The 23,536-nt window shown below is 46.1% G+C and overlaps 2 protein-coding genes across 3 annotated transcripts in view; both read right to left on the bottom strand.

Annotated features, from left to right (window-relative positions):
- Positions 1-10,606, bottom strand: part of timm50 (translocase of inner mitochondrial membrane 50 homolog) — a 32,330-nt gene extending 21,724 nt beyond the window's left edge. Inside the window, exons 1-3 of one of the 2 annotated variants that reach the window (XM_079246806.1) lie at positions 10,365-10,606; positions 6,881-7,037; positions 4,784-4,815 (exon numbers count right to left, since the gene is read on the bottom strand). In XM_079246806.1, coding sequence (XP_079102932.1) covers positions 4,784-4,815; positions 6,881-7,037; positions 10,365-10,595 — 420 coding nt within the window. In that variant the 5' untranslated portion in view covers positions 10,596-10,606. Of the gene's footprint in view, positions 1-4,783; positions 4,816-6,880; positions 7,038-7,120; positions 7,234-10,364 lie in introns of those variants that run through there. The other variant, XM_079246807.1, reaches the window with a different exon arrangement.
- A 1,690-nt stretch (positions 10,607-12,296) lies between these two features.
- LOC306760284 (E3 ubiquitin-protein ligase TRIM7-like) lies at positions 12,297-19,863 on the bottom strand (the record flags this gene model as incomplete). The annotated part of the gene is made up of 2 exons (XM_079246084.1): positions 12,297-14,047; positions 19,659-19,863. The coding sequence occupies 2 exons, from the start codon at positions 19,861-19,863 to the stop codon at positions 12,297-12,299; spliced, it is 1,956 nt and encodes a 651-aa protein (XP_079102210.1).
- Positions 19,864-23,536: the final 3,673 nt, after the last annotated feature.

Raw genomic sequence — 23,536 nt, 5'->3', positions numbered from 1 at the left:
GAATTTAATGGTGTGACATCACAGCTGAGGAAGGCAAATAGAAACCTGAGTGTCCCACAGAAACCAGTACAACACCCCAGTTTGGTTTTATTTAAATAATATGTTACATAATCAGATTATTTGTGCAGTAATTTAGTCCAGGGCTGCACGGTGGCGCAGTGGTTAGCACTGTGGCCTCACAGCAAGAAGGTCGCTGGTTCGATCCTTGGCTGGTTTGGTCAGTGGCCTTTCTGTGTGGAGTTTGCATGTTCTCCCAGTGTATGCGTGGGCCCTTCCTCCCACCATCCAAAGACATGCATGTTAGGTTAATTGGTCACTCTAGGAGTGAGTGTGAGTGTGAGCGTGAGTGTGGTTGTTCGTCTCTCTGTGTGGCCCTGCGATGGACTGGCGAGCTGTCCAGGGTGTACCCTGCCTGTCGCCCAAAGCCGGCTGGGATAGGCTCCAGCTTCCCCGCGACCCTGAATTGGAATAAGCGGTTCGGAAAATGAATGAATGAATGAATGAATAATTTAGTCCAGAAACAGGCAAAAAGAGAACGGTCATGTTTACAAAAACGGTTTCAGGTGAAGATATGAATAAAAATGTAAAATAATATAATGAAAAATGAGTAAATGTGGTTTGAACTGTATCTAAAATAAACCATTTAATTTTAAAAAGAAATAAACTTCTTCATTAAAATGTAGACGTGATACTGTCATATGTAATAATCCTAAATATTACTAGATACTGTGTCCTGATAGATTATTTCCATGTTGTAACACAACATTTTTTTAAAATTACATAATGTTTTAAATTCAGAAGAATTAAAGTTTTGTGCAAATGTAGTTAGAAACTATTTCTAAACAAATGTAAAATCCATTTATCATCTTAAATTACATCAATGTTGCAAACATTTAATCATTTAAAATGGTCTTCACATCAATAAAAGAATATAAATGATTTTTACTAAAAAAAACAACAACTTTAAAATCAGGAACAACTCAGGAAATTAGATAATGAAAATTTAGAAGCAGACATGAATAATCTGATATAATTTGGTCTTTTTTTGTCTTCTGGGATTCTTTGGTTCTTCCATTAAATTAAGCTAATCTTTTTGTTTTTATGATGAAATAAAATAAGTAAAAAAAAAAAAGGAGGAATATCAGCCCTAACCAGCTCCAACCCGTCTTAACCAGCTCCAACCCGTCTTAACCAGCTCCAACCAGCTCCAACCCGTCTTAACCAGCTCCAACCAGCTCCAACCCGTCTTAACCAGCTCCAACCAGCTCCAACCCGTCTTAACCAGCTCCAACCAGCTCCAACCAGCTCCAACCCGTCTTAACCAGCTCCAACCAGCTCCAACCCGTCTTAACCAGCTCCAACCAGCCCCAACCAGCTCCAGCCAGCCCTAACCAGCTCCAACCAGCCCTAACCAGCTCCAACCAGCTCCAACCAGCCCCAACCAGCTCCAGCCAGCCCTAACCAGCTCCAGCCAGCCCTAACCAGCTCCAACCAGCCCTAACCAGCTCCAACCAGCCCCAACCAGCTCCAGCCAGCCCTAACCAGCTCCAGCCAGCCCTAACCAGCTCCAACCAGCCCTAACCAGCTCCAACCAGCTTTAACCAGCTCCAACCAGCTTTAACCAGCTCCAACCAGCTCCAACCAGCCCTAACCAGCGCCAACCCATCTTAACCAGCTCCAACCAGCTTTAACCAGCTCCAAGAGAATTTTTTTGGTTTTTAACGTTTTTCTGTTATTTTGAAGACTTTATGCAGATTTGTTTTAACTGGATCAAAATGAAAAGTTTTGAAATAACACACTAAATAAAGCTTAAATTAGTTAAAAAAAAAAAAAAGAAAGCTGGGTTTGGTACAAACGAAAATGTGTTTTCATGGATCAGGATGTGTGAGAATCCATCGAGTCTGACGGCAGATTTAAGACGGTTAAAAACAAAGAAACGACCTCCAGAAAGAAGTTAAAGAACAAAAAGATGGAAATCTGATGATAATAAGCCCCTTTGAAGGCCCCCCCCCCCCCCCCCCCCCTCCCCCCTCTCAGCCAGGGCATGCGCCTTTTGAGGAGGAGGAGGAGGAGGAGGAGGAGGTGGGAGAAGTGTGCCTCAGCTGTGAACTGAGAGGATAAAAGCAGAGGCGTTAACGTGTGTGAGATCTGGAGGAGAAAGCAGCATGTAGGAGACGACGGCTTCTGGTTCCCGCGTCCTGAATTTACAGCAGTTACAGTTTCTGCAGGTCGGCGACTTCAACCAGATCCTGAACGACGCCGAGGCCGCCGCTAGAGAGTGCGCCGCTGCCGACGGGGCGGATGAGGCTGGCGACGACGGCGACAGCAAGGAGCTGCTTCAGGTTTGCAGGCAGAAGCAGCACAATGGTTGTAATTCCTCCTGAAACGTTTTAATCGCTGACAAGTTGAAACAAAATGTGTTCAAATCTGAATATAAAACTAATGAAATTTAATTTCTGTTCAATCAGAAACTAAATGAAGAAATAAACAGAAGTTTTCCACTCAAATATTCAGAATAATTCAGAAAATAAAAATGAAATATTCCCTAAAAGTCCAGAGATTTTCAATGTGAGGATTAAAACATAATGATTTTGCTCTGAACAGTAATATTTACTGATCATTGCTCAATAATTTAAGTCCCAAACCGAAATTACGCAAATAAAATACAAAGTCCTTTACATCCAGAACGGAGGAAAATTGGGATGGGAAATATCCATGTTCTTGTCCAACATGAAAAAAAACAATGAATCATAAAAATTAAAAAATTATTAGAACAACTGGAGAAACTCGGACGACGGACTCGGACCAGAAATCTGGGCGTAGCGACGGACTGCGACCAACCGGACCAGCTGGAGGTCAGACCGATGATGCCGTTTCTGAGACAGATGGTCGAAGTCGGAGCATCTGAGGAGATCGAGCACAAACTCTTGCAGATCTGCATGAAAAGTCAATAAAAGCACATTTCTTTGCTAATATTTGTGGTAAAACCGATGAAAGCACCTCACAGTTCTTTAAAACGATGATTTCTTCTAATCAGTTTGCTGATTGATCGCTGGGAAACGTGTGATAAGAGGAGCTTTGATGATCAGACCAACACAAGCTCTCCGCTGTATGTCGAGTGTGCCGCCTTAAATTACAGCACCAACAAAGCAGAGGAGGAGGAGGAGGAGGAGGAGGAGGAGGGATACGTGAGACTCTTCCTTTCCCATCGCCACACCTCCGTCAGACACATCAACGTCACAACGACCGGAGAAGTGTGCGATTTACAGCGTCGTCTACAGCTTCGCAGCTCGGCACGTCTAATGAAAAGAAAAAACGCTGCTTTCTTCTGAGAACATCTGCTGAGAGAAACCCGGCTGTTGGAGGAGGAGTGTCACCAGCCTGCATGGACGCAGCGTATTCAGATTAAACATGGAAGTTCTGCAGCCGTTCTGTTAGAGCTGCACAATTAATCGTTAAAAAAAAAAATCGCCACTCATACGATCTCATTTTCAAACTACGACAAAAGACCACGAATGTGTTGCATTTCTAACCCGGACATCACCTGCATCAAAACAAGCGCTTCCTCTTTCTCCCTCAACAACCAACAACGCGGATCCTTACACCACGCGACGCAGATGCCGGCTGGTAGGAAAAACTTGGCGACTTTCTCGCGAAATCTGGCGACTTTTTTTGTCAAAGTGACTAGCGACAAATCTAGTGACTTTTACTGGAGTTTTACTGTGAGAAAGCACGTATTGTTAAGCAGTTACTGTCAGGAACGAGCGGTGGGAGCCTCTCCCCATCATAAAGCACTCCCAGCTGGTCAGAGGAGCAGAGAGGACACCTGCACAAGTCCACGTGCACAGTCACAATGAATAGTGCACGTGCAAATCCACAGCTGATCCCAGCCTGGCTTACAGAGTGGGATGTAAACTAACATCATTTCTGTTGTCTCTGTTTGGTCCATTTAGATTGTTAATGTCCAGTTTAAACTGTCTGTCCAGTAAGTAGTTTAAAAAGTTGTGTTTTTGCCGACATATGTTCATGTTTTACTTTGACTAAAAACAAACCAAAAGTAAGAAAACTACAAAAAACAAACAAAACGAAGTAACTCTGCCAAAGTGTCTCTTTTGGGTCTCTTTGCTGGTCCAAAGTAAAGAAAGCAGCTATTGGCTGTTCTAAAAGTCACTGAATGACATCATCGCCTAATTTGCATAATTGGCCAAATGCGTGTAATGTAATGGACGTTGTAGGAGAGAGGAATAATGTTGTGGAAGAAACAAAAGGTGAGTTAAAACCACACTAAATTTGTTTAGTTCTATGAATTAACTGTTCTGTTTATTATTTTACCATTGAAATAGGTTATGACTTTTAAAAAGGAGATTTTGAAACCCTTTAGACCCACATTGCATAAATCACTTTTGTCCTCCATTATTAAATGTCAGAATATCAAATTCAACCAAAGGACCGCTGTGTTAAGTTTCTAGCTTCATCTCTAACCCTCCTGATGTTTGCATTTTAAGAAACATAGCTACCTCTCATCACCTTATGCACAGAAAATATATTGTTAAAAAATGTTCCTATTAAAATGATTCTAAGGTTGTGTGTGTAAGAGAAGACAAGAGAGACTTTTATTGTTTTTATGTTCAGTGTCAGCTGTTGCAAAGTTGATGTGCCGGTAATACGTGTAATAAATATTTATATTAGGAAAAAAATCGTGATCTCAATTCTAAGTAAAAAAATCGTGATTTTCATTTTATCCAGAATCGTGCAGCCCTAGGTTCAGTGTTTAGAAACTCACCCTGTTGCCTTGTTCGTCCACAGAATTTGTGCCTGAAAAATAACAAAAGAAAATGTTATTTTTTTAGAATAAAAACATCACAGCTTTCCTTTCTGCGTTTCATTATTTTTCTTCACGACAATAATATGATGTTCATGCACGCATGGAAAGCCTGAAGAGTAGAGGAAGATTTGGTTGTATAAGACAAAGCTGCATTTCCATTACAGTTTTACACCTCCTGACACTGGTTGTCACGGTAACGCGCCACCAGTACGTTGTTTACAACCATCCAAAAACACCAGAAGAAGAACAAAACCTCAAGGTTCTTTTTGGTCTTTCTCATCTCCATCAGAGGCTTTTATTTTGGAGGTTTCTGCGCTGTCTTCTTCCTGTTCCTCCTCTTCTCTGTTTGCTCCTTTCTCTGGTTGTGTGTCAGTCATACAACCTAACGCTGCCTCCTGGTGGTCTCTGGTGGTGTTGCTCCACTTTCAGCAAAGCTCCTCGACTTCGGACGAACTAAAACTGCTCCTCCGTCAGCGAATCGGTCTTCTGCGTCCAGCATCAGTGAGTCTGAAGCTACAATTCTCATAAAAATCTCATTTACAGAGTCACATTCTATGAGAATTACAGCTTATAACGAGAATCCATGTAGCATTTCAGGCTTTCCTCTAATTCCTTCTAAAACTCTGCATGTCGTTGTTGTTTGCCATCCGTCCATAAACACCTCGCCATCGTTGCCTGACATGGTCACGTGAACGTATATGCGGTATATTTCTATATGGAGACATCTGGAAAAAAACACCTCATAAGGTGTAAAAGCCTTTTAATTATACGTAGCTGGTTTATCTAAACGCAGGTGTTTAATTTTTATGGTGATATTTAGGTTTTGCAGAATTCTGGGGGCGATTGAGAAGCAGCGAGAGAAAAGAAGAAGACAAAAGTAGAAAAACTAAATAGGATGTAGCAGAAACTGGGGAGGAGGACAAAAGATGGTAGAAGAAGAAATGAAAGAAGAAAAAGAGAAGAAGAAAAATTCCGATAATTCAAGGAAGGCATGACATCGTTATGACATCACACAGCTGATGCCTCCATCGCAATCAGCCAATAGCCTGCAGGGTAGCAATAGATCAGGTTCCTGACCCAAACCAACCCGGACCGAGCCAAACTGAACCGTACCGACCCAAACCGACCCCTACCGACCCGTACCGACCAGTACCGACCCGTACCCGCCCCTACCGACCCAAACCGACCCCTACCGACCCAAACCGGCCCCTACCGACCCAAACCGACCAGTACCGACCCAAACCGGCCCCTACCGACCCAAATCAACCAGTACCGACCCAAACCGACCCCTACCGACCCCTACCGACCCATACCGACGAAAACCGAGCCAAACCAGCCCCTACCGACCAGTACCGAGCCAAACCGGCCCCTACCGACCAGTACCGATCCAAACCGGCCCCTACCGACCCAAACCGGCCGGCACCGAGCCAAACCCGCCCCTACCGACCCAAACCGGCCCCTACCGACCCAAACCGGCCCCTACCGACCCGTACCGACCAGTACCGACCCGTACACGCCCCTACCGACCCAAACCGACCTGTACCGACCCAAACCCGCCCCTACCGACCCGTACCGACCAGTACCGACCCGTACCCGCCCCTACCGACCCAAACCGGCCCCTACCGGCCCAAACCGACCCAAACCGACCCCTACCGACCCAAACCGACCCCTACCGACCCAAACCGGCCCCTACCGACCCAAACCGACCAGTACCGACCCAAACCGACCAGTACAGACCCAAACCGGCCCCTACCGACCCAAACCGACCAGTACCGACCCAAACCGACCAGTACCGACCCAAACCGGCCCCTACCGACCAGTACCGACCTAAACCGGTCCCTACCGACCCAAACCGACCAGTACCGACCCAAACCGACCAGTACCGACCCAAATCGGTCCATACCAACTCAGTCCCGTCAGCCCCAGGTGACTGCAGTGCTTCGCTGGACGCTGATCAGAACCACAAGTCCCACATCTAACCAGCGGCGTTCCACATTCAGGCTCTGAAAGTCCAAAAGCTTTCACAGAAAATTCCACCGGACGTTTCCCACTCACCGAAAATGTAGACGACCCCGACCATCCCGCCAAGGCCCATGAACCCCGCCAGCCGCAGGACCATCTTTTTAGCGTAGGCCGTGTTCTCCTTCTGTTTCCTGTCCTCCGTCTGTTCCCCCTCCTTCTGGCCCTCGCCTCCGTCTGGAGGAGGCTGACCCTGAAAGGATTTATTTCTACTGTCAGGATTACTTTACTCATTACAGGATTACGCTACTCAGGATTACATCATTCCAGGATTACTTTAGTAATTCCAAGACAAAATCAGCGATCTTCTGGTTTTCTTTCAGCTCAGCGATTGGTCGGTTTTTGCATAATGAGCTGAAAACAGCTTCAACTGGGGTTCGGAGCTCCGCACCGGTTTGCAGTGTCCGGTTTGTCTCCATGGTCTGTCCTGAAAAATGTTTGAAACGCTACTCCTCTTCCTACACCTTTTGTCTCACTTCAACTATCAAACTGTTCAGCCAATTCAGGAGATATGTTCTACGATTTTTGGTCTTTTAAACTTTTATTCAAGTTTTTGTCAATGTATTCAAATCCGTTCCTGTGATTGGACAAAATGGAATTCAGCTCAGCGATAGTACCTGAGAACCGGTCCATTTTCTGCACCGGTACTCAGGCGTTGAAGTGCTGTCCTTTTACCACTCCACCACCACAGCTCTTCATAGCATTCTGGCAGAGGCACTGAAATATTGCCATTGGGATAGGAAGGCTTTTTTTGTCGGTGTCTGTTATTGAAATAACTGAGCTATGCTGAATGATTGAAATGAAATTGAATAAGTGTAAGAATTTTGGGGGGAAAAAAGCACAACATTACTTGTCATTGTCCAACACCGGGATTGAACCCATGAAGGTCTGCATTGAAGCACTCTCAGTTACTCACTACACCACCACCAGTCTTACCTCCACCTTGGCAGAAGTTTAGACATTTTTTGCCATTGAGACGGGAACGCTTTTTTTCTATTTACTTCCAGCAGGGTGTAAATCAGTGGGATTGTAAAATCCTGTGTGAGGTTGGACTAAATTCCAGTAAAGATGTGACAGACTTTATTGTTCAATATGAAAAACTTTGTTCAATGTGTTTAAGATTTATCAAAGTGTTGAAATGTTGCAGGGAGCATTGTTGGAACAAATCCTTCATATTTAACTGGGACATTTGTAAATAAATTCCTTTGCTCCTTGAAGTGTGCAGCTGAGGCCAACAGTTCACATTGAGCAGCCTGCAGAACTGCATGGCATCACACAAGCAACAGCTGACAAACAACGGAGCTGTATGTTAAATGCTGCATTTGAACCCGTGCCTTGTATGTGTACCTGTGTACCGGTGCACAAAATGGACCAATCGCTGAGCTGACTTCCGTTCTGTCCAATCACTGGAGAGGATTTTAACATTTGGCAAAAATGTGAATAACTTGAAAAGTTTACATATTAGAAAGACCAAAAGTCATAGCACATATCTCCTTAATGGACTGAACAGTTTGATATTTGAATGGTTGAAGTGAGGCAAAAGGTGCAGGAGGAGTAGCGTGCCAAACATTTTGCGGGAAAGACAATGGGGATAGGAACTTTATGAACGGGACACTGCGAACTGACACAGTGCTCTGAAACCCTGTTGAAGCTGTTTTCAGCTCATTGTGCAAAAACTGACCAATCGCAGAGCTGAATTTTTGCAACGTCCAATGCACAGTGGGTTTGAAAGACTTTCATCCAATCACAAGGCTGAATTAATTTTTGCAATATGTTAAATATCTCAAACACTACAAAGATTTAAAATGACAAACGTCATAGCACACTTCTCCTGAAGGAGCTGCAGGGTTTAAGATGTGAATGGTTGAAGTGACCAGAACGGAACAGGAGGAATATCAAGCCAAAGTTTGGCGGAATAATAATAACTAGAAAATTGTTCTTGCAGAAGGGCAAATGTGAATGCCCTTTTATGCTGAATGATTGATAGCAGTTCAACCTTTCACATCTTTTTGCAATTCTGCTGATTACACACTGGAGGCAAAGGCAATCCCATACCAATAGCAAAAAATATTGGCGCTTCTCCCAGGATGTGAAGAAGAACTGTAGTGGCATAGTGGTAAAAAGAATTGCCTTTCATTCAGAAGGTCACAAGTTCAAATCCAGGTGCTGGATCTTCATGAATCAAATCAGATAGTTGTACTACTTCTCCTAAAGCTGATCTATATCTAATAGATCTTGTGTGCTACTTGACATGCAGAGGAGAGCTGTGCTGGTGTGGTGGATAAAGATAGGGCTCTTGTTCCAATGTTTTTGGTTTCAAATCCTGATGAGTTACCATAACAAATTAGGTTGGATAATTGTGCTGCTTCTTCAAATGGTTATGCGATTACATATTAATCATTAATGCACAAAGTTTATTCTTATATTCCTGAATTATGACTTGCTGAAATGTTGACAACATCAAAGCTTCTTCTAAAATAAAAACACCAATAAGAACTCAGATGAAACTGGTTTCAATGGATCCACTGGTCAGCTGCAGATGGGCTGAATGTGGAGAGGAGTAGGAGGAGGAGGAGGGTGGGGGTCTGTTATGATCTTCAAGCCAAACAAACCTTGGGAGTTTGCACTATTTATCTGTAAGGTCTCAGAGATAAAAACACAAGCTTAGTGGAGGCTGAGCGGACACCACAACATCCCGGTGGAGCAGCCATGCAAACCTCATGCTAACACCAATGCTAACCTCATACTAACACCAATGCTAACCTCATACAAACACCAATGCTAACCTCATACAAACACCAATGCTAACCTCATACAAACACCAATGCTAACCTCATACAAACACCAATGCTAACCTCATACAAACACCAATGCTAACCTCATACAAACACCATGTTAACCTCATGCTAACCTCATGATAACTCTATGCCAATCTCATGCTAACCCATGCTAACCTCAAGCTAACCTCACGCGAAGCCCATGCTAACCTCAAGCTAACCTCACGCGAAGCCCATGCTAACCTCAAGCTAAACCCATGCTAACCTCATGCTAACTGTCAGAGCTGAACAGCGTCCACATTAAAGGGCTTTCCAGGAGGAAACGGGATGGATCAGCTCCGGAAACACCATTTAATCAGCGTGTCTCTGTAAAAGCACGTGGGCGCGTAATTAAATCCCAGGCTAACCTTGTCCAGTTAGCTTCATAGGCTAACTCCTCCCCGGTTCATTCATTCATTTACGTTAGACAGCACGGCTCGCGGGGACACACTAAGTGGAGACTGACATTTGTCTCCAAATAAAGATTAGAAACAAACAGCTTTGAATGTTCGTCTCAGATTAATATTAAAACTCGTTCAGCTGACAGCCAAGCCTGAAAATGGATCGATTTTATTCACTGGGGAAGCTCGAGCGGGCGGGGTTTAACACATGAACCCACTAACCGGCCTGTCACTGTCCCCGGCTTTGTCTCTGCGTGGAGCTGAAGTACTAAACGATGTCACCTCGGTAGGCTGGCCCCTCACCTGCTGCTGCTGCTGCTGCTGCTGCTGCTGCTGCTGCTGGAGCCTCTCCTGCAGGATAGCCTGGGCTAGTCCGCCCGTCGCACCGCCTGTCCCGACTGAAGGCTTCTCCGTAGAGAGTGTCCGAGTGATGTTCACCGCTGTCGGTGTCCATACACCCGCTGTCCCGCTCCTGAGCCTCACGAGGCCCCTGCTCGCTCGCACACACATGGGGAACACAGACGTAGCCGACATCTTGGGTTGAAGCAGAAGCTGCCGGTGTGTGACGCGAGTCAAAAGGACAAAAGCCTCTGATTGGCTCGGGTTGATTTGACTGACAGGCGAGAGAAGCACACGGAACAGCGAGAGACCACGTGGTTTAGAAGAAGGGCGGGTCTTACAGCGTTTAGACCAATCAGAGGTAAAAGGGAGTCTGACCTTCGATTCGACGCATGACTACCATGATGGTTGATGGCAAAATGCCCCAACTGCGGTCAATTATGTCACCTGTAAATACATATACATAACATAAAAAGTAATCAAATAAAACAGAGAAAATAAAAAGTTGTCTGCCATAACTTAAATTTAATAATTTGGTAGAAAAATATTTTATTCAACATAATAACAAATGTCATTTTTTAACTGATAAAAGTCATATTTCCATCATAAATACATTTTAAATTACTTAAATGAAAAAAACGTATGTAGCACATCTTGTTTTAGCAGATAACCTGACTGCATTTACTGGATTATTATTATAAAACAGGAAACAAAAGTTCTATTAAATAAATAGATAGATAGATAGATAGATAGATAAGAGAGCAAGAGTAGAAAACTATAACATAGTATAAAAGGTGTATAGTATGGTATACAGATAAAGTATAAAATATAAATAAACTATGATAAGCACTTTTCTCTATATATTTTGAACCATTTATTCTGCTTTGTTGATCATAGTGTGTACAATGGATTCAGTACAATGACACATTTACACTTTTTAGCATTTTTCTAACATGTCTTTTGAATGAACAGCAAAGGTATAAAGATAAAAGTTTATTATCAGGTTAATTCAGACTAACTTAAACGCAACATAAATGTTGATCTGTTGTTCAATCAGTCCTTAAATCTGTAAGACTTTGTTTCAGTCAATCAATTATGACAAAGCTCAACAGTCCAACAGTTCATATGAATACAGAAAACAAATCTTACTAACTTTAAACCAGATCACTGATGACTAAGCTCATTTCTGACCTGATTTAGTGATATTTTTACTTTTTTCTGGATAAATGTTGTAAACGGTATAAATTCAGAGCAGTGTAGTTCCGCTGAGTGACCACATGAGGGCAGTATACACCTCTGCGTGTAAATGCATTGATATGTTGGAAAAACGCGTCTTCGTTCCTTCTAAACACATTTATTTTATTTTTACACATGTCCTGCTGATAAAACTGACTGCATGGCTGCTTTTATACCTTTTAGGTTTATAATCTGTGGTCAGGAATTGCAATCACACCCGTTTCTAACTGAAGAATGTCAGAACACACAATAACCTGCGGAAGGCAGCATTCAGACACGAAAACAAGCTTAAAAAATCTTTCTAATTCATCTAATAGCACACATAGATAATCAAGATATCTTATTACAGGATTTCAGTTTTCCTGCTTCATTTTAATCTTTCTTATAATTTGATCTGCGACGAGAAAAATTCAAGACTCAGTCAGAAGTTTCAGAAAACAAAAAAAGTTTGATGGCTGTAATAATTAAAAAATAAATATCTGCATCCCTTTAACACTGGAATTCAGATAAATTCTCTATATTTCAACCCAAAAGGAACCAAATATAAAATTAAAGCAGAAATCTTGGATTTGCTGTATAAATTAAACACCTTGACACAATTTGGACTTTTATCTTTGCAATCGTGGTCGATCCACTTAGTTTCTGTGTCTAATAACAGCCTTAACTAGTTGAATTACATCTTTTCTTTGTGGCCCTGAGAGAGCAGATCTGCAATGGAGCAGCCCCTTCTTCAGAACTGGGTCTAAATATTGGGTAAACACTGGTCTTTGTAATTTGGCCGATGTAAACCAAACGTCCGATGGCACTTTGTAAGTATGAGTGTGGACTTGCTGTGAAGCCACACTGCGTGAAGGAGTAAATCTGGGTCCTGGTGTCCACATCATAGAAGGAAACCAACCCTCCCTCATATTCCACAAACACCCTGACCTTCTCAGGCTTTGTAGGCAGAACCAGGGGTGGGTTGGTGTTGACCTGGCAGCGTCCCCAGTAAGACCCCAGAGTCCAGCATCCATTTTCAGGGCTGAGGGATAAATCTGAACCTTTCCTCTTGACATTTTCTCTCACAACGCCAACTTCCCACGTCTTCTGTCCTTTCAGCGTGACCTCGTAGTAGAACTTGCCGGAGGAAAAGCCCTGCTTTCCCAGGACAAAGTGAAGACAGTCGAACCTGGACAAGTTGTCAGGGACGTTTCTCTTCCAGATGCCGTCCTTCACCTGTTTCCGGTTTCCTGAGACGATGAGGGAGGGGTGTGCTGTGTCGGGATCCAGAGTGACCTCTGCTGCATACTCAGTCTGGATCGTCTCAAGCTCGTCGCCAAACACGCGCTCTGATGGCGAATCTTGTGGTTCCTCTTCTGTCATTAGATGTACCTCTCGGATGATGTTCTCCATCTGATCAGACAGCATGTCCTTAATCTTTGCTACTCCCATCCTCACGAGGTCTGCGTGGTGGAGCTTCTGGGGTCCAGGTGGGAGGGCTTTGGGGGTGGAAGTGGGGGAGATGGTCGGGAGGCCTTGCAGGAGCCTGAAATCATCGTCGGTGTTGGAGAGCTCTTCCAGCTCCACGCTGATCTTCTTGGTTTCGCTGATCTCCACCTGAAGCTGTCTGAAGAACCTCTCCGCCTTCTGCGCTGCTGCTTTTTGCATCTCCTCGAACACCTGAAGCAGCTTTGCCTTCTTGGTCTCCACCAAAGCCACTAGAGATGCGAAAGCCTTGATAGTTTCTGCTTTAGCTTTCTCCACTTGCAGGAGCTGTAGCTCGATTGAGTTTTCGATCCTGTGAACTTGGATGCTCTTCTCCTCTAGCATGTGCTTGATTTTCCTTTTCGCATGCCTCAGCTGAGTCTTCCTCTCTTTGAGCTCCTCCTCCAGGGAGACCACATCATGCATGGCATGGTCGTCCCTCATGCACGCGGCGCACACGCAGCTCTGGTCGCTCCTGCAGAAAAACTCTTTCAGCTTGTTGTGAGTGTTGCACGCTCTCCCCTCCAGCGACTTCACAGAGTTGATCAGCTTGTGCCACTTCAGTGCCTGGACCTGGTTATGCGGCTCCAGGTGAACGGTGCAGAAAGAGACCAGACAAACGAGGCAGGACTTCTCAGCTTTCCGCTTCACCCCGCTGCAGATGTCGCAGGCTACCTCCCCGGGCTGGACGGGGGGGCTGCCGTCCTCATCTGCAGCTCTCGTCCTCTTAAAAAGCTCTAAAATGTCTCTGAATTCTGTGTTGACTCGCAGTTCGGGTGTCTGGATGAAGGTCTGCTGGCAGAGCGGGCAGCTGCTGGCCTTCCTGGTGGCCCAGTAGCCGGTGATGCAGCCGCGGCAGAAGTTGTGTCCACAGGGAGTGGAGACGGGTTCGGTGAAAACATCCAGGCAAACTGAGCAGCGAAACTCATCGTGGAATGAAGCCATATCTGAAAACGTAGAGAGAGAGGAGATAAAAAAAAAACAGTTCAGACCTCATTCATTCATGTTGGACTCGTCTGACATCATTTACAGTGGTCTTCAGGTCTCGGTCTTTCTGAGGGTTGGGTTGTTTTCATCGATGGTCCTGGAACATGAATCTGTTCAAAGGAACGAACCGGTAAAGTTCGACCTGCTAAAATATCCAGGTGCAAAGAACTGGTTTAAACTGGAACTTCAAGCTTTGTTACAAAGACACATCATTTGGGTTTCTGAGTCAATATTTACAAAAAAAACCAATAAAGTTTACCAGTTTGAACACTGAATATTTATTTAATTGACAAAACGTTAAAAAGGATTATGGATCACTCTGTTCTCCATGGAGAAACAGCCGTGTGACTGCAGCTTGTGGCTCCTAAGAGGAAAATAACATCAACATTCGTGGTTTTCCAGACGGACTCGGACAGGAAGCTCCAGGAGGGAAGAGCTTCATGAGAGTTAAAACATGTCGGAGACGTACATAAGGTCAAAACTCACCTTTCAGTGATTAAGATTGTTGTTTTTATGTCTGAAGAAGAGCAGGGTGTGAGGGATAAGTTTCACTTCAGAGTAAACAGAGCGGACAATTAAACAGAGTGGAAATTTCTGGATTACTTCACTGTTGCTTGGAATTTTCTGTTTCAGGCATTTCTCCCTAAAATGGCAGTAAAATAAAATAAATAAAAAATAAAAAGTACTAATTAATCATAAGATAGTAATAATTTCACACAAGTACCATTGTTTTGGGGGTTTTAGTTGGATTAGTTTTAGCTTTTACTTTTTTAATTCTTTTACTACAATTCCTGTTTTATTTTGTAGAGCACGTTCTGTTTACTTCCTGCTTCCCCATAGACTCCCGTGTTAAAAAGACAAACTTCACAGCAGAAATAAACATGTTTACAGCAGAATCAAACATTTTAGGGCAGAAATAAACATGTTTACAGTCTGGTACAAAAATCCATTTTCGGTTTAATAGGAAAGCTACGGGTGACGTCACGGAGACGCCGTACATCGCTATATACAGTCTATGGTCTAAAAACACTGATAGAAGCAGCTGTTCTGTCAACCTCCAAACTATATCGGGAGGATAAGAGGAGGAGAACCCGCAGCTAGCTCAGGGTTAAACTTCCTTCACTTTTCCCAGCAGCAGCAGATAGCTTTGAGGTAAAATCCCCACAGATCTTGGTTCATGGATCCACCTGAGTCTTATCTATGTAAGTCTATATGTGAGTCCTAATGATTTTATTTTTATATTAATGTGCTCCTTTTTTATTATGTAATGTTAGTCTACAACATGCTGCTTTAAAAACAACAACAAAAACAAGGTAATTAATCACAGAAACAAAGAAATAGTCTGAACCATGAATGGAATCTATCCCAGCAATTAGCTGGTTTTATTATTATTATCATAATTTAGGTATTTTACTTTTTTTTTTTTTAAATCCATTGTGTTTTTCTGTCAGATGTTTGGGGAAGCCAAAATTATGTTGTGTGTGTGTGTGTGTGTGTGTGTGTGTGTGTGTGTGTGTGTGTGTGTAAAACAAGCTTCTAATCCGCATTGTGATAATCAGGAATAATTTCACACTCATCTGCAAAGAAATTTCCCTTCGTGCCCCCTGGTGGTCACATGATGAGACAATACACCTGTAAACAACGCCAGTTTATTCAACGTCAGCCTCAAACAGGATTAATAATAATTTATTATTGTAACAATTTAACTGGCATTAACAGGGTTAAAAGTCTAAAATTATTGAATGTTTTGAGCATGTCGAAAGTATGGCTTTGGCCATTTTTTGCATATATACAGTTCATGGTGAAGGTTCCAGGAGTTTCTGATGCAACATAAAAAACACAAAAAGAATTAAATTAATTTCATTGCTTCTCTTTGACACTGGCCTTTGTTCCCAGGCCAGCTGAGAGATATAATCCCTCCAGCGTGTCCTGGGTCTTCCCCGGGGTCTCCTCCCAGAGGGACGTGCCTGGAACACCTCACCAGGGAGGTCCAGGAGGCATCCTGACCAGATGCCTGAGTCACCTCAACTGGTTCCTCTCGATGCGGAGGAGCAGCGGCTCTACTCTGATCTCCTCCCGGATGACCGAGCTTCTCACCCTATCTCTAAGGTAGAGCCCGGCCACCCTGCGGAGGAAACTCATTTCAGCCACCTGTATACGAGATCTCGTTCTTTTGGTCACGACCCACAGCTCATGACCATAGGTGAGGGTAGGAACTATATCAAATGGTAAATCGAGAGCTTTGCCTTCTGGCTCAGCTCCTTCTTCACCACGACAGACCGGCGCAGAGTCCGCATTACTGCAGACGCCGCACCGATCCGTCTGTCGACCAACGCTCCATCCTTCCCTCTCTCATGAACAAGACCCCGAGATATTTAAACTCATCCACTTGAGGCAGGACCTGACTCCCGACCCGGAGAGGGCAATCCACCCTATTCCGGCTGAGTACCATGGTCTCAGATTTGGAGGTGCTGATTCTCATCCCAGCCACGTGCAATTCACTCGGCCGTGAATTGCACAAGTGAGAGCTGGAGATCATGACCAGATGAAGCCAACAGGACCACGTCATCTGCAAAAAGCAGAGACCCAATCCTGAGGCCACCAAGCCGGATCCCTTCAACACCTCGGCTGTGCCTAGAAATTCTGTCCATAAGTTATGAAAAGAATCGGTGATAAAGGGCAGCCTTGGCGGAGTCCAACCCTCACCGGAAACGAATCCGACTTACAACCGACAATGCGGACCAAGCTCTGACACCTGTCGTACAGGAACCGGACAGCTCGTACAAGGGGGTCCGGTACCCCATACTCCCGCAGTACCCCCCACAGGAGCCCTCGGGGACACGGTCGAATGCCTTCTCCAGGTCCACAAAGCACATGTAGACTGGTTGGCTAAACTCCCATGCCCCCTCCAGGACCCCAAAGAGGGTATAGAGCTGGTCCACTGTTCCGCGACCTGGACGAAAACCACACTGCTCCTCCTCAGTTCGAGATTCGACTATCCAGCGGACCCTCCTCTCCCGGACCCCTGAATAGACCTTACCAGGGAGGCTGAGGAGTGTGATTCCCCTGTTATTGGAACACACCCTCCGGTCCACCACCCCAGTCTGACAGGGCAGCTCCCCATCTCCACTGTACACAGTGTTGATGGAGCACTGCCTCCCCCTCCTGAGCCGCCGGATGGTGGACCAGAATCGCCTCTAAGCAATCCGGAAGTCTTTCTCCGTGGCCTCACCGAACTCCTCCCATGCCCGAGTTTTTGCCTCGGCGACAGCCGAAGCCGCATGCCGCTTAGCCCGCCGGTACCCATCAGCTGCCTCCAGAGTCCCACAGACCAAGAAGGCCCGATAGGACTCCTTCTTCAGCTTGACGGCATCCCTCACTGCTGGTGTCCACCAACGAGTCCTGGGATTACCACCACGACAGGCATCAACGATCTTACAGCCACAGCTCCGGCTGGCCGCCTCAGCAATAGAGGCACGGAACACAGCCCATTCAGACCCAATGTCCCCCGCCTCACTCGGGACATGGTTGAAGCTCTGCTGAAGGTGGGAGTTGAAGCTCGCTCTGACAGGGGACTCAGCCAGACGTTCCCAGCAGACCCTCACAACACGTTTGGGCCTGCCAGCTCTGACCGGCTTCCTCCCCCACCATCTGAGCCAACTCACTACCAGGTGGTGATCAGTTGACAGCTCCACCCCCCTCTTCACCCGAGTGTCCAAGGCATGTGGCCGCAGGTCCGACGATACGACTACAAAGTCGATCCTCGAACTGCGGCCCAGGGAATCCTGATGCCAGGTGTACATATGGACACTCTTTTGTTGGAACATGGTGTTCGTTATGGACAATCCATGATGAGCACAGAAGTCCAATAACAAAACACCATTTGGGTTCAGAGGGGGGGGACCATGCCTCCCAATCACTCCCCTCCAGGTCTCACTGTCATTGCCCACGTGAGCATTGAAGTCCCCCAGCAGAACAATGGAGTCCCCAGACGGAGCACCCTCCAGCACTCCCTCCAAGGACTCCAGAAAGGGTGGGTACTCTGAACTGCTGTTCGGGGCATAAGCACAGAAAACAGTCAGGACCCGTCCCCCCACCCGGAGGCGGAGGGAAACTACCCTTTCATCCACCGGGGTAAACCCCAACGTGCAGGCACCAAGCTGGGGGCTGATGAGAATGCCCACACCTGCTCGGCGCCTCTCACCATGAGCAACTCCAGAGTGGAAGAAGGTCCAGCCCCTTTCGAGGGTATTGGTTCCAGAGCCCAAGCCATGCGTCGAGGTGAGTCCAACTATATCTAGCCGGAACCGCTCAACCTCGCGGACAAGCTCAGGCTCCTTCCCCACCAGAGAGGTGACGTTCCACGTCCCTAGAGCCAGCTTCTGCAGCCGGGGATCGGACCCACCCCTTGCTGCCGCCCAGCTCACACTGCACCTGACCCCTACAGCTCCTCCTGCAGACGGTGAGCCCACGGGAGGTGGGGCCCATGTAACCCTTTCGGGCTGAGCCCGACTGGGCCCCACAGGTAAAGGCCCGGCCACCAGACGCTTGCTGTCGTACCTCACCTCCAGGCCTGGCTCCAGAGGGGGGCACCGGTGACCCGCATCTGGGCAATGGAACATGTATGCCCATGGTTGTATTCATCATAGGGGCCTTTGAGCTGCACTTAGTCTGGTCCCTCCCCTAGACACCTGTTTTCCATGGGTGACCCTACCAGGGGCATAAAGCCCCCGACAACATAGCTGCTAGGATCTTCGGGACACACAAACCCCTCCATCACGATAAGGTGACGGCTTAGGAAGGGAGGTTAAAACTATGAAAAACATTAAATGTTTGTAAGTTTTGATGACAGAGGTTGTTTTAAAAGAAGAGAATAATATTGATCATTGAAATTCAGTTTTTATGCTTGGACATTTTTACCAGAAGGGTCACGAGAGGGTGCTACGTTTGAGGGGGAGAGTTGAGTGGTAGTATGGTCATCTTCTGGAAAACAGGTTTTAAATGAGAATCAGAGGAAACTGATCAACTGATCAATGTTTATTTTTCACTGGAATCTTTAATGAACTGATTTTAAAACGTGTTTCTGATGCGAAGATTGCAGGAGAGGCGAGTCGTGAAGTGGGAAGAGAGAGAGAGAGAGAGAGCTAGAGAGAGGTAAAGAGAGGGAGAAAGAGAGAGAGAGAGGGAGAGAAAGGGAGCGTGCGTCAGAGTCGCTCGTGCAGCGGATCAGAGAGGAGGCACGAGCGTTGCCAGAACACCCCCCAGCGGCTTGTTTTCAGGTAAAATCATCTTTAATCATTTTCTTTCAGACTGATTGATCTTCATCAGCTGATTTTGGGTCCTCGCGGGTCTGCGCGCAGTGAGGATGATGAAGAGCTGCTGGGATGAAACCTCTGAAATAAATCAGTTTTAGATCCAAATGCGACACGAGTCTGTTCTGGACTGATGATGATGAGGATGATGGACGGGTCGGTGAAGCTGTTGTGTTTTCCAACGCGTGCGCGTGTTTGCATTGTTTCTCCGTGGGGCGTTCACACCCCCCCACCCCCCCTCCCCCCTCACACTTCGCACATTGACTGAAACCGCAAACCCAGGCCAGGTGGTTCGGTTTGCGGGTTTTGCGGTTTGGGATGAAAAACGTCGCAGTTATGATGAAGATGACGCTGCGCACGAGCCGCTTTCTGTGCAAACTGCTCGTTTTGCGGCGTTTCTGGTCGGGTTTGTTGTAAAATGGAGGCTGAGTGATGGAGGAGGAGGAGGAAGAAGGTGCTGCCATGGCTGCCTCTCAGCTTGCTCGTGCACATCACGTACAAAGCGCACGCAGGTCCAGTCATCTGGGAGCAGAAAAACACCCATATGATCGTGTTTGTGCGCAGGATTTCTGTGTTTTTGGTGCTAACAGCTCATCTTTGCAACAGTATTTCTCACCAACACAAGGTCATTAGAAGTCAGGAGAAACCATCAACCGTTTTCTGATCTGCCTCATAATGTGTGTCTGAAATGAAAAATGTGTTTATTTGCTCAGATTTTCTTTCTTTAACTCCAGAAATGTTTTTATTTAGTGAATCAGATGATGACTTCGGAGTAAACTGCCCACAATGTGATGTTATGTCGACACAATGTTTGCAAACATCACAAATTCTGAGAGAAATGGTTCAATCCAGGAGAAAACAATAAATATAAACAATCACAACGATCATATGATTTAAAAACAATCATGAAATCTTCCTCCACAGGGAGGCAGAAAGGATTCCTTTAAGATTTCTTTTTATATACATGTATGTAAAACGCTGCAGTACCTCCACCAGGCCTGTGAGTGGCACTGTTACAGGAAACAGATAAGGATGAGGAAACAACTTAAAAACGAGACATTTGCAGCAACATCCAGATAATTCTGAGCAGCTTCTAGCCTGGACGCAGCTCTATTGGAGCAGTTAAGATGTGTCATGGTTCCCAGAAGGATGTGTGGGAATTGTAAACACGGAAACAGTGTTTTTAGATTTATCAGCTGAGTTTTACAGGTTTTGGAAAAGTAAAAGCCTTATGTAGAATTAAATTAAATTCATGATGGCACGACAAGGATTCATGGGGTTTGATTTTAAAAGAGTGGTTCAGGGAACAGGAGATATCATTTCCACCACAGGGTCTAGACCTAAACCACATGGAGGAGTATCAGGATACCAGGATCTACTGTATCAGGATGAACTTCAAGATACCAGGAGAGCCGGTATCCTGGTATCCTGGTGTCCTTGTATCCAGGCATCCTGGTATCCTGGTGTCCTGGTGTCCTGGTACCCTGGTGCCCTGATATCTTAGTCTTCTGGTATCCAGGCATCCTGGTACCCTTGTATCCTGGTGTCCTGGTATCCAGGCATTCTGGTGTCAGCTGGCATCCTGGTGTCCTGGTAATCAGGCATCCTGGTACCCTGGTATCATGTGTCCTGGTCTCCTGGTACCCTGGTATCATGGTATCCAGGTATCCTGGTGTCCTGATATCCCGGTGTCCTGGTATCCAGGCATCCTGGTGTCCTGGTATCCAGGCATTCTGGTACACTGGTATCCTGGTCTCCTGGTACCCTGGTATTCTGGTATCCTGGTACCCTGGTGTCCTGGTATCCTGGTATCCTAGTATCCTGGTGTCCTATTATCCAGGCATTCTGGTACACTGGTATCCTGGTCTCCTGGTCTCATGGTACCCTGGTATCCTGGTGTCCTGGTATCCAGGCATTCTGGTACACTGGCATCCTGGTATCCTGGTATCCAGGTATCCAGGAATCCTGGTATCCAGGTATCAGACATTATGGTATCCTGGTGCCCTGGTGTCCAGGCATTCTGGGACACTGGTATCCTGGTCTCCTGGTATCCTGGTGTCCTGGTATCCAGGCATTCTGGTACACTGGTATCCTGCTATCCAGGCATCATGGTATCCTGGTCTCCTGGTACCATGGTATCCAGGCATCCAGCTATCCAGGTATCCTGGTATCTTGGTACACTGGTACCGAGGTATTGTTTCAGGTGTTTCCAGGGTCTTTAAAGTCGTTCTTGCTTATTTCTTTAATTCCGTGTAAAACTCATCATTTCGCTGCTGTTTGCCATCAAGGATGGAGGTTTTATTTTTCTCTTCAATTATCTGTGAAAATTTTTCTGTCTCCTCCTCCATCCATACACACAGCGCCATCTCTACCCTGTCATGTGACCCTTATGTCCCATCCAGGGACCCGTAAATGAAGAAAAGTGTTTCCTTTATGCTTTTGTGATAAACGTCTATATAGACATTTTGTCTATTTGGAGAGACGACGTGCGTCATTCTGCCAAGATGGTTCCACATGGAGGAAACGTCTAAATGACGTCTAAATAAAACCTTGTGGACTCATACTGAAGGAAACATGTTCCATCTGGAAAAGCAGATGATACTGGATCCATATATGATCCAGCTAAATATCTAGTGTGAGGTGGAGAACTGGTGCGCATTAGACCACCGTCCAAGCAGAAACATCCAAGTTCTATAAATACATCAGCAAGATGGCGCCAAGGGACGGAGCGCCTAGTGGCTGGAACCAGGAGGATCCATCATGAGAGGTAAAAACCTCCGCATGGGATGCACCACCGAAGGATATCCGATGTGAATGAGTCCAAGAGAGGACTGGACTGGAGGACGCCTCAGAGACACTAATCATGGAGGTACAGGAGGAACATAGGACCGAGTCTACTGCACCAGACCAGGTCCCAGATCTACCGCACCAGACCAGATCCCAGATCTACCACATCAGGTCCCAGATGTACCCGCACCAGACCAGATCCCAGATCTACCACACCAGGTCCCAGATGTACCCGCACCAGACCAGATCCCAGATCTACCACACCAGGTCCCAGATGTACCCGCACCAGACCAGATCCCAGATCTACCACACCAGGTCCCAGATGTACCCGCACCAGACCAGATCCCAGATCTACCACACCAGGTCCCAGATGTACCGCACCAGACCAGGTCCCAGATGTACCGCACCAGACCAGGTCCCAGATGTACCGCACCAGACCAGGTCCCAGATGTACCGCACCAGACCAGGTCCCAGATGTACCGCACCAGACCAGGTCCCAGATCTACCGCACCAGACCAGGTCCCAGATCTACCGCACCAGGCAGGTCTCCTGGTCCAGACAGAAAGTCCTGAAACAATCCAGGATCTCTAAGCAGGGTGCGAGACTGGCAGGAACTCCATAACCAAGTAGCCGCATGGTGTGCAGGAGCATCATCAGAATATGGACCGGAGACCCCAAGTCCCAGGAGGAGACACCTCCCAAGGTGGTGGAGAATGAGAGGATAAGACCCTGTGGGACTTCCAGATCCAGACAGGTGGATCAGCAGTAGAGGAAAGCCTTGATGTCGTCCGGTAATTCAGAGAACTGAACTCTGATCTTATGGCTGAGATGTTTTTGGTAGATCTACCAGGTACCGTGTCAGAACCGAGGACAGGAACCCAACCGGGGTGTTTCAGACAGAATCGTATCGTTTATATCTGTCCCTGCTGGCTCGTTCTGTTGCATCATGTTTGATCTCAGCTTCGGTTACATAAACCGGTTCAGGCGACGGCGGTCAAACCGGGATAAGCGGGCTATTATTTCCCACCTGACTGTAATAAACCGGTACTCTGAGACCTCTGCAACAAAAACAAAAGTTTAAACTGAATTTTTAAGTCAATCTTTTGTCAGATCTGTTGATGTGCATCAGGATTGTTCTGATGCAGCTGATAGCGACTGTTAGCTTAGCATCGCTGCAGAGTGATGACTAAAACGAAGAGCTTCTGTTGGTCTGGACTTCAATGTGAACTAAATGCGTCGAGTTGGCAGCTGGACGGGTTTCAGCTTCCTCTTCGTTTGCTAAAGAACAGATTTAATTCAGTCAGGCTGGCGGACCGCTGATGGTGGTGATGGTGGATGGCGAGCACCGGC

The sequence above is a fragment of the Telmatherina bonti genome, assembly GCF_933228915.1.
Source record: "Telmatherina bonti genome assembly, chromosome: 9".
In the NCBI taxonomy this organism is placed as follows: Eukaryota; Metazoa; Chordata; class Actinopteri; order Atheriniformes; family Telmatherinidae; genus Telmatherina; species Telmatherina bonti.
Note: the sequence above shows the minus strand (reverse complement) of the source record. Positions and strands in the feature narration are given on the sequence as shown.